The following is a 13061-nucleotide window of genomic DNA, read 5'->3' as shown; positions in this document are numbered from 1 at the left end:
GATGGTGGAGGTGTAGTGAGGCAACTGGAATCATAATCCAGCCAGATCTTGCTTGTGGTTTGCGCGCATCAGTGTTGGTGTGTGTGTGTTTCGTCAGTTAAGAACCTTCGAAGCATAGAATATTGTGCGCTTCGGGGGGTGGGGGCACCATTGCTGCCCATTAGTTCATTGGACGGCGCCGTCATGGTTCGACGCACAGCCAAGACTCGCGCTGTGCTAGCCGAGAACAAGTGCTGTGACGACGCATACTTGGTCGTGCAGATGGACCACCCTTCTTACTGCTGGACTGTGTATGTGGCCGGATGGACCACCCCGTCCGGTTAGTTCGGTGATGATGGTTGCGTGCAAAGTTGGTTCGTTGTGAAGCTCACGGCGAGTGAGAAGAAGTGAACTCAAAGACACAGGAACGTACGAACGTAGAATCGTCATGGCGCTGTTTAACCGGATAGGGCTAGATCAGCTGCTGAATCGGTGCATATTTTACGTTTTCAAAACCCTTCTCGTGGTGCTTCTAGGTGATAGCATCCCGGCAGGGCGGCCGAGCAATTGGGAAGAGTCGCGCAAAACCAGCTTCTCAGGTAAGGGTTGCCATTTTTTCCTGTTTTGTTCTTATGTTTTTATTCCCTTATATCCCCACCCATTCTGTCTCACCAAATCATGCTTGCTTGTTAGTTTTTCTGTATGTGTTAATGTGTTCAACGGCACAGGCCAAAATAAGGGCCGACTTACTAGACAAAGATCCACGTCTATTCCCTCTACCAGTGCAGAGTTTATTAGTGAAAAACTAAACGAACAATTCGGCAACTGCAAGGTTGCAACTTGTTAAACATTTTCCACTAAGTCTCCTCTCGTTTGCACACAGGACGACGCTCACGGCGTAACTCGTTCAGCGATGATTCGCAGCTCACGATCGAAAACTTTGGCGGATCGCAGGATCAACTCAACACCGTCGGGCGCTTTGAGCGTGAGCGCAAAATCTCCAACACCAGCCTGACGTCCATAGAACCGGTCGTACCGGCCCGCTCCTCGTTGGCGGATGCGCGCGGCTCGATCCAGTTCGGGTACGACACCGATTCGGGCAACGAGAAGCAGGATCGTGACACGGAAAAGTTGCCCGGAAGTAGCGGTGGCACATTGCGCCGTCACAACAGTACCACGTTACATTCCAACAGCAGCCCGATGAGCCATTCCGGCGAGTCGGGTAGCAACGCGGGCCGAGGTGCCAGCAGTTCCGTCGAACGCGACATTGTCGATGGCGATGGTACGCCGCCGATAGTGGGTAGTAGTGTGGCGGGAATGACCATGGCTTCCGCTGCAGCAGCAGCAGCAGCAGCTGCCGAGGTTGAGCTTACACCGCGCCGAAAGACATCATTTGCAACGTTGCCAAACACCACCACCTGGCAGCAGCAAGCCATAAGCGTACAGAAAATGGACGATGTCGGTAGGTAGAGGAGAGTGGTTTCTGCGGTCTTCTCGAGGCATAAGAAAAGTTAGTAATTCGAGCCGATTTTCGCACTTTACCTTAGACGACACACAACCGCTGGAGGATGCAACGAAGATCTCGACGATCAAGCTAAAGCTGGAAGAAAAGCGTCGTCTGATCGAGCAGGAAAAGCGTCGCATCGAAACGGCCTGGACGAAGCAGTTACAAACGGTTGGCAAACAGGCATTTTTACAAGCAATTAGCAAGGTGAGGGGTGCACTAATGGGGGGGGGGGGAACCGAGAACCACACCCATGGAAGGGTGATGGTGGTGGTGTAGTAGTGTGTACGTGTGTGTATGTGTGACTAATGATGGCGTTCGAAGCGTTGTCCCATGAGCAGCTTATATTTGAAAAACAAATGGATTGGATTGATTTATTTTAGTTACAAAAAATATCAAGCTCTCTCATGAAGATAACGCAGGAACAGTAGAATCCAAATCGAAAAACAAAGTTGTACAGTAGATCGTATGTTTTGTGGTACCGCACATCTTTTGTTGCCAATCTTCTTTTCTCGGTTCCAAGTTTGGGCACACAATCAATCACTTGGTGTTTTTCCTTAACATTCGTGAGTCACGTTATTTGCAATGTACAGTAAAAACAAAACTGATTTTGTTGACTCACCACCACATTCACGGTTTAATACGTTCGCACACCCCAAACAAACATCAAGTGTTTCTAATATGAAGCGGTGTAGGTTATTGCTAATACAATATCTGGTATGACGCGTGTGAATAAGGATTTTATAATGGACTTCTTCCAGTCAGCATCTGATATCTTCCTGGTGGGCGGCATTTGTGACCGCAATCGTCGTACGGATTCCTTCGAGCTTTTCTCTCGCCAGAGATGATTTATCTGTTCTGATGCCACCACTGTAATCACGCCGTTTGTTATTGCACACCCTCTTTGGCATATCGAGGCTTGGTGTAGAAGTGCTTTAAAAAAAATGTCGAATAACGTTTTGGTTTTACACATTGCGCCTCTTCCTTCCAGTTGCGATACAGTTTGTTTTGTGTGTGCCAGAGTGGAAAAATGCTTACCAATACCATTTGCTTTAGTTTGTAAAATGCAAAATTGCTTTGCTGTTTTCAGCTGCAGCCTGTGCATTTGTTTCGTTCCTTCCCGAACACAGCACCGTCTTTTGTTTTCAGTATGCTTAGTAGAACCCATATTTGCCACTTTGCGCTTTGAACTTTGAAACGCACCATGGCTGGAACGAGTTTACTGTGTGCGCGTGTGTGTGTGCCGAGAGAGAGAGAGAGTTTTATTTTTGTGATAGTTGCATTTTCAATTATATGTTTACGATTCATGCTCATGCTCAAACCAAACAACTCGTTTATTTTCTTTCATTTCGCCCGTTTTTGCTGCCGCCTCCTGTATGTATGCAAACCAATCTATCGACCAATCAATCAACACACACCATAAACGCGCGTGTGCTTGTGAACTTGGGGATGCATATTGTCTCTCCTTTACAACATCATCACCAACACCACCAACTAAATCGCAAAAATCCTCTAAACTGTGTTCCACGCACGTTTCTTGTGTATATATATGTGTAAACGTTCCGCGATCGCGTACCTTCCGGTGCGTGCTACCATATGCACCGGGTTTGCATCCGGTACTTCTTGACCCGACATCCCCATTGGGCAGAGCAAAAGTGGCAGCAATGTCGCGGGCGAGCCGGACGAATCCATCGCGAAAGATCCGAACGACGGGGCGACGGTAGTAGACGATGAGATTGTAGTTGAAAAGGCGGAACGACCATGTTCCCTCAAGGTACTGTAGGCGTAATACTGATATTGTTGGGTGTTTTCTTTTTCTTTCTTGGAATAACTATACACTATCTATCCGCTGCCTAGTATATGCAAGATTAAGCAATCTAACGCAAACCAGTGTACTTCGGAATCGGAATTTTCTGAACCAAAAAAAAAATCCACATCACCATCCGTTAGGCGTTAGGCCGTTCATCATAAAAAAATCCAACCTTATTTCGTAGAATTAATTACCTTTTGTTACAATTCATACTATTGTGCATGGGCTTGTTTTTTCATTTTAAGTTTTAAACCAGCGGTACACAAGAGTTCACTAATGGTTTCGGAACACCAACAAAAAAAAAAACACAGTAAAAGGGATACTAATAAGACCTCTATATATGTATATTTTTGTGTCCCTTTTTTCTCGCTACCGCACACCACCATGCGTAATGTTTGACCCTTACGACCCTAACCCAGGATTTGGATGACCACAGCAAGTATGAGCAGAAGTGGAATGCACAAATAATCGAACCGAAGAAGACTCCCGATCTGGAAAACATGGACCTGGAACAGTATCAAGTAAATAACGTTTGCCAACCTTGTTTTAAGTTTGGTTTGGGTTGTTATTTGTTTTGGTTGTATGCTTGTGTTATTTTTTATTATACGCTTCATTTATGTGTGCATTAATCTACTATCCTGTACTTGTACATCGAACTCGCCGCGCGTAACCAAATTCTAATCGCTCGTTTTGTTTACTTTCATATTCTTCTTCTCTCTTTACCCCCTTTTCATCCCTTTTCTTCTTCCTAAATGGCTTTAATTGCTCCAATCAATTACCACTGATCGCGTGGATTAATTTTGCCGTTGATCTATCACCATGTGGGCTCTCCATCTAACCGTGATGTGTTTTCACTCATACTCGTACCGCGTGTGCTTGTATTGCTCACTAACAAAACTTCACCCTCCTCATTCAATATTCGCGAACGTTGACAACAACATTCAACCAAAATAAATGCAAAACAAAACCTCACACACACACACACACACACACCCAACTATAGCAAAGCATTTCGAAAATGAACTCCAACTTGCACGATATTCAGGCGGACATACAGCGTCTCACGCAGCAGCAGAATCAAATTCAAGCCCAAACCCTGCAGGCACAGCAGCTACTGCATGCGCAGCAGATTGCCAATCTGCTCAATCAGGTAAATGATCGTCCCCATCCATCCCTCTCGACTAACGCTCTGTTAACGTATGCATTCAAAAAATTGGCCAATCTTTACGTGTTTTACGTTTTCTAGCGATGCTCAGACATTTCCTGTCCATTTGTGTTATTTTTCCTATTCGAGATAAAATTCGACTGCGTTTTCTGGTGTTTGGTTGGTGCAGTCTAGGGATGGGCGCTCCGGTTCGGAATCACGGTTCCGATCTGATCCAGCATATAAATGAGTCCGATCCGATCCGAAAGAATGATTCCGACCAGTTGCTAGAAGAACAACTGTGTTCGACATACATTTGCAGCTGAAACGGGAATCCGGTGCGCGGAATCAAAAACGAGTCCGGAACCGAAACGAGTCTGGAACCGAAACGAGTCCGGAATCGAAACGAGTTCGAAATCAAAACGAGTCCGGAATCAAAACGAGTCCGGAATCAAAGCGGGTCCGGAACTGAAACGAGTCCGGAATCAAAGCGAGGCCGGAACCGAAACGAGTCCGGAATCAAAAACGACTCCGGATTCAAAGCGAGTCCGAAATCAAAACGAGTTCGAAACCGAAACGAGTCCGGATTCAAAGCGAGTCCGGAATCAAAGCGAGTCCGGAACCGAAACGAGTCCGGAATCAAAACGAGTCCGGAATCAAAACGAGTCCGGAATCAAAACGATTTCGGAACCGAAACGAGTCCGTAATTGAAACGAGTCCGGAATCAAAGCGAGTCCGAAATCGATCCGGTGTTTATTTTGATGCTGGAATTTTTTTTCTTGATTTTCCTTTGAATTGTTACTTGATTAATAAGTTTTTCATGATTAACAGTGAAAAGGTGAAAACATGGGGTGATAATGATTTTTCCGGCTTTTGTTAATGCAAGCAATAGACTGTTACTTTTGGTAATGGTGCATTTTCGCCTACTTCACAGGCCATACGGCTGTAACATAACTTCTTTCAGTATGTTTCCTGCCACCGGTGGTTGTTCCTCCTGGATCCCATCTGGACCGTTCACCCTTAGTGAGGACTAAATATCCAACTACGTGGTTTTATTAATTGTTGCATCAACCCCACCACCTTCACACTCCAGCCAACGCTCGTTCAGTTTTGTTATCCATCGGATAAAAAAACATTAAAAATAAAACCGGGAGCGCGGAATCATGATCCAGGCTCGACTTCGGCTGCAGAGCGCTCCGTCCCGATCCGATCCGGCAAATGATTGGATGTGCCCATCCCTAGTGCAGTCCGAAACATTAAAGGGACCTCGATGTTTTATTGAAGACCTCTCAATTTCTTAACTTCACTGAGCCAGTACGTTATTCTATTTCTGGACAAACACTATTTGGAAGCTCTCCGTCGTTGAGTGATCGCCTTAAAAAACTATTTTTTTTAATGCATACGCTAATTGTCGTCATTCCATCCATTATTTTACTTCCATTTCTTCCAATGATTTACTACTTTCCGATCCAGCTTTGCAAACAAACTTTACCCGAAGTGTGTGTTTACTCCGTACGATATTTTCTCCCTCATCGTGTGTTACATTACGATCCGTTTTTACTTATTATGCTTGACACAATATGGAAGCTTAAAGGAATAATTAAATGCAGGCCTTTGTTGTGCATAGGAAGTTAGTGTTAGGAAAATAATCCTCAAAAATGACCTATTTCCCCCTCCCCTCCCCCATAGCAATATGGATCGCAGCAAAGCATCCCGGCCAACACGTATCGTCAGATGAATACTCAAATGTTCGGCTCTAGTCCTCACCTGCCGCAGCAGCAGTCATCGCCGATCAATTACGGGATGCGTCCGCCCAGCCGCGATCCATACCTGCCGCAGCAGCACCAACAGCAGCCGCAGCAACAGCAGCAGCAACACACGATGCAGTACATCAACGAGCAGGGACAGTACGTGCAGCAGCAGGTGAATTACGGTCACCATTCATCCAACAACAACAGCCATCTAGTGTACAGTCGCGAACAAAGCCAAACGCAGCTGATCAGTGATCATAACGGTGGAAATCCGTACCGAACAATGGGCAAGGATAACCACCAGTACTCCTCGAACCCGTACTTGAACATGGATCACCATCAGCAACAGCAGCAGCAGCACCAGCAGCAGCAGCAACAGCAACAGTTCTATCATCAAGATTCGAACCACTATCGGGATCCGTACCAGCAGCATCAACCGGAGCTGAAGGATCCGCAACCCCAGCAACCACACGGAGGACAATTTTTCCTGCACGAAAATAACTCCACTCCGCCACAACCGACCCAACGCCGCACGTGGGCACAGTCGGCCGCGGCGTCCGGTGTACCGCTCGGCGGATCGCCGATCGGGCGTAACGACAGCATCAACAACAGTATGGTTGATGTGAACGCCTGGAACCATGGACCCAAGGCGAACACCATCATCGGCGGTGGGTACAACAAATCCCCAGCACCGAGCGGTGGATTCTCGCTCCACCACAACGGTGGCGATGGAGATAGTGGGTACGGTGGGGGCAGTGGTCGGGGTGGAAGCGGTGGCAGTGGCGGTAGTCAGCAGTCATTCCAAAATCTGTTCGAGGTGCATCATCCGCACCATAATCTTGGTGGCGGCCAAACGGCGGCCAGCCCACAGCATAGCAAGGTGCGCAACCAAATCTCGCAGATGATGATCAGCAACGGTAACAGTCCATCGACCGGAGCAGGCAGCCCAATGATGATGGGTGGTGGTGGAGATTATCGTGACAATCGCAGCATGCCACTGTCGCCACCGATCGACGATATGGCACCGCAAAGCATCTCCTTTATTGGCGATGAGGACACGGGTGACATTGAGATCAACACGTCGAAGAGTGGTGGACGTAATGATAGCTTTGGCTTACGGCAGCAACAGCAGCACCAGCAACAGCAACAACTGGACGCACTGTACGGTAGTAGCAAAGGGCCGGGCGGAATGCGGAACAATGCCGGTGGCAATGTACAGGATCTGGACAAGCATCTGAGCAAGCTGAACATAACGAGCGGTAACCGTACTTACAGAATACCGTCACCGACGAGACCGAGTCTCAACTCCAACAGTTTCCATGTAAGTACACCAGTTTGCTGTATATGCGGCACGCACTAGAATTTTGAAGTTAGAAATGAATAATCAGGAAAACGTTTGACGAGTCACAATAAGTAATGATACATTTGGACCGCTTATGTGTTTGATTTGCCAGGACCCGCAAGAAGATGTGAACGAGAAAGGATTCTACATCTCGTTCGACAACGAGCAGCCGAAGAGGCCAAAGCCACCGTTGCGGACAAAGCGCTCACCAAAGAAGGACAAATCTCTTGCCAGCGATTCAAGCGAGGGCGAAAAACGACGGGACAGCATGATCGAAAAGACGTCGTCACGAGGTACGAATGCATCGAGTCATAAAACCTTATTAGTTTTAAGTGTTTCGCTGTGCCTGCCGCACACCAGCTCCATGATTATAGCGCTGCCTGTGAGCTTGAGCAGGTTTATTGCGTTCCTCGCAATCAAGCTTTTGACAATTTAACGGGCCACGCCACGGACGGTTCCTACTTTCGACGGTTCCATTCGATCATTTCTACCTACACCTTGCGCAGGTTAAAGATGGGAATCGTTTAAGAAGAAACACCACTCAAAGAGGCAGTTCATGCGGAACGGTGGCAAGTAAACGTACCCCAAAAAAAAAAATGAACCTTCGTCGCGTTTTTTTTTCCTTCTTCGTGGGACAATGAGGGCGAGCGTGTGCCACAGCAGTAGTCGTCAATAAAAAAAAAACCAGTGAACTTTCTTTTGTTTTCCCCCATGTACTTACTGCTGCACCTGACGTTTTGCTCTTTTTTGTGTCTCCCTTTACCATGCTGTGTTTGGCTCGGTGGTGGTTGATTGCGTGCGTGCACACCACGGACCAGTAGAAACCAATGCCAACAACAACAACTTTGGAACGTACAGTGTCAAGACGGCGGCCAGTTTCTCGAGCAGCTTCAACGAGGAACACAACGCGTCGCACGCGCGGAAGAGCATCATCGCCGATAATAGTGGCGTGTCGCCGTTCGAGCCGGTGGTGGTGCACAAGGTGAATGTGGGGGGCAGTGCGGCCGCCCCACCGTCCCCGATGATGATGATGATGCACCAGCAGCAGCAGATGAACATGGACCATGGGGGTGACCGGCGGTACACGCTGGAGGACAACTCGATCAGCGGCAACGGGCACTACAGCAGCCACAACAACAGCAGCGATGGATACGGCAGCGAGACGGAGCGTAAGGCGAAGATCGTCATCGATGTGTCCAACGATCAGGTACGGTCGCGCCGCAGCTTCTAGCGTTGGGGAAATATTCTATTTTACCAATTCTTTTCCATTTGCTTTTAAAACAGACCTCCGTAGATGAGATGGAGCGGAAAAAGGAGAAAATTATGCTTCTGTCGCTGCAGCGGCGGCAGCAAGCGGAGGAAGCGAAAGCCCGCAAGGAGATCGAAGCGATGCAACGTCGTGAGAAGGAGCGGGAAAAGGAGGAGGAAAGGGCCCGCAAAAAGGAGGAACAGTTTGCCCGCCGTCAGGCGATCCTTGAAGCACACAAGCTCAAGAAAGCCATCGAGGAAGCGGAGAGAGAAGTAAAATCCAAATGCTCAAAAAACCAACCCCCTTCTGTTTCGGGCAAATAATTCTAAATCGTTTCTTCTCATTTAAAGGGAAAGACAATCGATCGTGAGCTGCAGCTGAAGCATCAGATGTATCAGCAGCAGCTTCATCAAACGGCCCACTCGACCACACCGACGCCCGCGGCCAAGCTGCGCACGCAGAAGCTGACCCGTCCCCGACCGAAAACGATTCACGTCGAGTCCGGCTCGGTTGATCTGAGCGAAGCGTCCAGTTTGAGCAGTCGGGGCAAGAAGGGTTCCAACTCGAATTTGACCGGTAAGTGGTTGGTGAATGACTGTGCACACTAACTGCAAGAGTCGGCGCCATAAGCAAAATGCCCTTGTCTGCTGTGTGGTTTGCTGAACACACAGAGTGACACAAACGTACACAAAAGTGTCGCTTTTGCTTTAAAAAAAATCATTCAATTTAAATTTTTATTTAAAACTTATTCATACTTTATGTGTTTGCTTTTTTTTCTTCTTTTTTTTCTTGTTAAATGCCGCCGTGTGATGTTTCTGTTTTTTTTTCGTGCCGTGTGCCTATGTGTTTGTGAATGTTCCGTTTGTTTGTGCCTTCACTTATTATTTCGACGATCTTCACGACGATCATCCTGCTTTTGAATGTGCCCCGGTGCTCGTCGTGTTCTCAGGTCTCGGTATGCATAGTGCCTCGAACACGATACGTCGAGACTACTACCGGGGATCGCAGGATTCACTAGCAATCAGAGGTAATGTTTGGTTTTTTTTTATTATGTTCTACGTTCTACATTTTTCACATAAATTTTTAAGTTTTACAGCATTTATTTTACAAATTTAATTTTATCGGTTGTTGTAAGATTTTTTTTTCAATGGTGAGGATAAAGAAAAGATGTTGTTTGCTTCTTGAACTACAAACCTTTATCACAAGACAAGCCGGATACAGATTAGTTTGATAGTGCTCGGCTAACATAGTTTATTATACTGTAGTAAACACACTAACTGGGACGAATTGTTCGATAGCTTTTAGCCTAAAACGGTTGCAATTTAGCGATGCAATGTACAAACCAAATAGTATTTTCAAGTCCTGGTTACTAGGATTGGTGCTACAACTATCTAACTGATTTGATGTTTACCTTTCTTCTTTTCTTCTACATATACAATCACTCCGCTTGTAACTGCACCACCAATGTATCGAAACTGTAATTAAAATAACCACCACCACGCTACACGCGAACGTTGTGTACATCCACAACACTACTACTACTACTACCTCCGCTATCTCTCACGCTGTTCTACCACGGGTACGTGGTGCTACTATTACATTTGCCTAACCAATATAACCACATTCAGAATCACCGGACGAGTATCCCAGCAGTAGTTCAACGCCGATCGGACGCCGTGGATCTTACAAAACAGGAAGAGGTTGGTGATGGTCTTTAAACTGTACAACCCACTTAAAAAAAACAGGCTAAAGAGTAGAAAAGGCTCACAAGTTGTACGGGGGGGGGCGCAACTCTATGAAAGTGGTGTGAAAGTTCAAGGTGAAATGTGTGCATGAGTATTTAGGACATAAAAGTAATATTTAAATTCACCGTCAATTAAGTAAAAAAATATTAAAAGTTATTATAAGTTGCCATGAAAGTTTGTTAAAGTATTCATTAGACTTTTTTTGTCAGTTTTTATAAACTTTTTCAATGGATTTAATAATTTCAATTATTCAATTTTAATCATTATTGATCCACATTTCTATCATTTTTGTATTTGTATCAAAAGGTAAAAAACCTAGATGAATAGTATTTTTTAGCATTAATAACAATAATTTATGGATATGGTTTAATAACAAAATTGATAATTATTTATAAATTTATCTAAAAATTTGTAGAAAATTATATAATGAAAATGCTTTACATTACTTTATGTACACAACTGTGAGTTTAAATTAAATCATTTTGTCCTATCTCGCCATGTTCTCATTCCACATGTGCACTTCCAACGAAAGCTTGCGTGCGAGTGTGTGCCATGCAACTTGTGGGCCTATTCTACTCCTTAGCCAAAAAACAAAACAATATGCCTTCGTATTGTAGCGTAACGTGTTGCGTGTACCCAAATTCGTTTACGTATGTGTGATGTGCCGCGCAAACGATGAGCAACAAATAAGCTTACTCTAGCTATAGATGAATGCCCGCGTTTGCTTTGCTAGTAGTGTGTAGCTACAGAGCGCTAAACAACTAACCCCCTACTAATCCTTTCTGTATTAACCATAACCCAAAATTGATCGTATGTTGTTTGAATAGGAATTAATAATTATTTACAAATTTCCATTTACATTTTTGTGCATGCTTGACTTGATAACTTTTCTGCCTGATTTTATCATCCACAATATTCATTAAACATTGAACACCCAAAAAAAAGTCACCCTTTGCCGCGAACCTGTTGGCATACGGGGTGGTTCGGTGCGGTTCGTTTGGGCTTCCGGCAAGTTTTTCCGCATCTCTCTTCAACATGTTTTTTTCTGCACTCTTTAATGGGATCTCTTTGGTGTTGTGTTCGGGTACTACTGTTTCCAATAGGTTATAAGGAAAATGGGGAACAATTGCTTGAGGATATTCCGCTTACACAAAACCGTTCTGTTTTAATTTGGTAGCACCAGAGTATAATCAAATATGTTTATCCTTTATTAAACATTTTGCGAGAATGACTTTCTTTCATTCATTTGTTGTCGTAGTTTTAAAAAGATTTCTTGTAAAATCTTTAAGCTTAATTTGTGGCGTTTTTCAGTAGCGTAAAAAGAATAGATTTTTATTTCACTTTTAGAAATTTTTAGGTAGTTTCTTGACTTTGCTCCAAGTTTTTCAATATAACAGATTTGAAGTTGAAGGGCGGTCCGGCGTTAGAGGCGACAAAGGCGCCGGTTTTCATACAGGGTTCAAATCTCATCCGGACCGTTTCCCCGTAGTGATAAGTGAATTTCCAACGACGTGGTATCATTAAGTCTAGTAAGCCAGAAATGGCAGGCATGACCTTATTGAGAGGTCGTTAGGCCAAAAAAAGAAAGAGAGCCCTCAAGTTGTTGTTTAAACTCTCGCTGCTGATCAAACTCCTGTCCTGCAGCTCTTTTGGTAGAGGCCACAACGGCGCCGGTCTTCACAAGGCAGGACCTAGGTTCAAATCCCATACGGACCGTTCCTCCGTAGTGAGGACTGACTATCCAACTAGGTGAAATCATTAAGTCTAGTAAGCCAGAAATGGCAGGCATGACCTTCAGGAGGATGTTAGGCCAAGAAAGGAGAGAGAGAGAGGGAATCGAAACTGTCCCTTAGAAAACAAATTAATTTTTTATCAACTGATCCTCTCTAGGCTTCTTCAAAGGATCCAAAAGACCACATTATTTATGTTCCACTGAGATGGAGCGAACAACAGGGAATTATCTCCTTCAGGCACTTGATGTAGGACAATTTTACTTGCATTGTCAGCCATCACGTTCTAGGACAGGTCTGTAGTACGGACAAGGATACTTCATACAAACGCTTCTGGATATCTGGATCCATGCTGTTCAGTATTTTTTTCACCGTTCTAGCAGATTTTCTTAGCTCTGGGCTAAAAATGTGGAGCCATTAGTTTTTCTCATCCACCCTTTCGCCACTGTCAGATGATGGCATATCCTAGCCTCTATTTAACGATCTCGTTGTCCATTAGAGCAGCACAATCAGCACTTTACGATGACTAACTGCTTAGATAGGGGGATCTTATAGTACGAAAACATGTTTGAGTATAAAACTTCCACCACTTCAAATGGCTTTAGGCCTATTTTAAAACGCCACAAATTAAGTTATCTTCTATTATGATTTAAAAAAATATCTTACTCTACCATCATTTTTAAATTATGCATAGTTATAAAAAAAAACTTATTCAACCTTATCGTACCGAGTCGATCGACGAAACGGCCCATTGAGTCGACCGATTTAGCGTCCGGCAATTGCGTTTTCAACCACACGCACAAACAC

The 13061-nt window shown here is 45.0% G+C and overlaps 1 protein-coding gene across 22 annotated transcripts in view; it reads left to right on the top strand.

The window, feature by feature from the left end:
* The window catches only part of LOC118505919 (patronin), a 60358-nt gene that overhangs the window by 41402 nt on the left and 5895 nt on the right, over positions 1–13061 (top strand). For 4 of the 22 annotated variants that reach the window (XM_036042388.1, XM_036042406.1, XM_036042396.1 and 1 more), the window contains 13 exons: positions 516–578; positions 863–1441; positions 1527–1690; positions 3132–3257; positions 3713–3814; positions 4297–4443; positions 6127–7509; positions 7643–7823; positions 8349–8737; positions 8815–9051; positions 9130–9355; positions 9729–9806; positions 10408–10479. In XM_036042388.1, the coding sequence (XP_035898281.1) occupies positions 516–578; positions 863–1441; positions 1527–1690; positions 3132–3257; positions 3713–3814; positions 4297–4443; positions 6127–7509; positions 7643–7823; positions 8349–8737; positions 8815–9051; positions 9130–9355; positions 9729–9806; positions 10408–10479 (3747 nt within the window). Of the gene's footprint in view, positions 1–515; positions 579–862; positions 1442–1526; positions 1691–3131; positions 3258–3712; positions 3815–4296; positions 4444–6126; positions 7510–7642; positions 7824–8348; positions 8738–8814; positions 9052–9129; positions 9356–9728; positions 9807–10407; positions 10488–13061 lie in introns of those variants that run through there. The other 18 variants (XM_036042403.1, XM_036042395.1, XM_036042402.1 and 15 more) reach the window with 16 other exon arrangements.

This window comes from Anopheles stephensi, chromosome 2 (assembly GCF_013141755.1).
Source record: "Anopheles stephensi strain Indian chromosome 2, UCI_ANSTEP_V1.0, whole genome shotgun sequence".
Taxonomy (NCBI): domain Eukaryota; kingdom Metazoa; phylum Arthropoda; class Insecta; order Diptera; family Culicidae; genus Anopheles; species Anopheles stephensi.
Note: the sequence above shows the minus strand (reverse complement) of the source record. Positions and strands in the feature narration are given on the sequence as shown.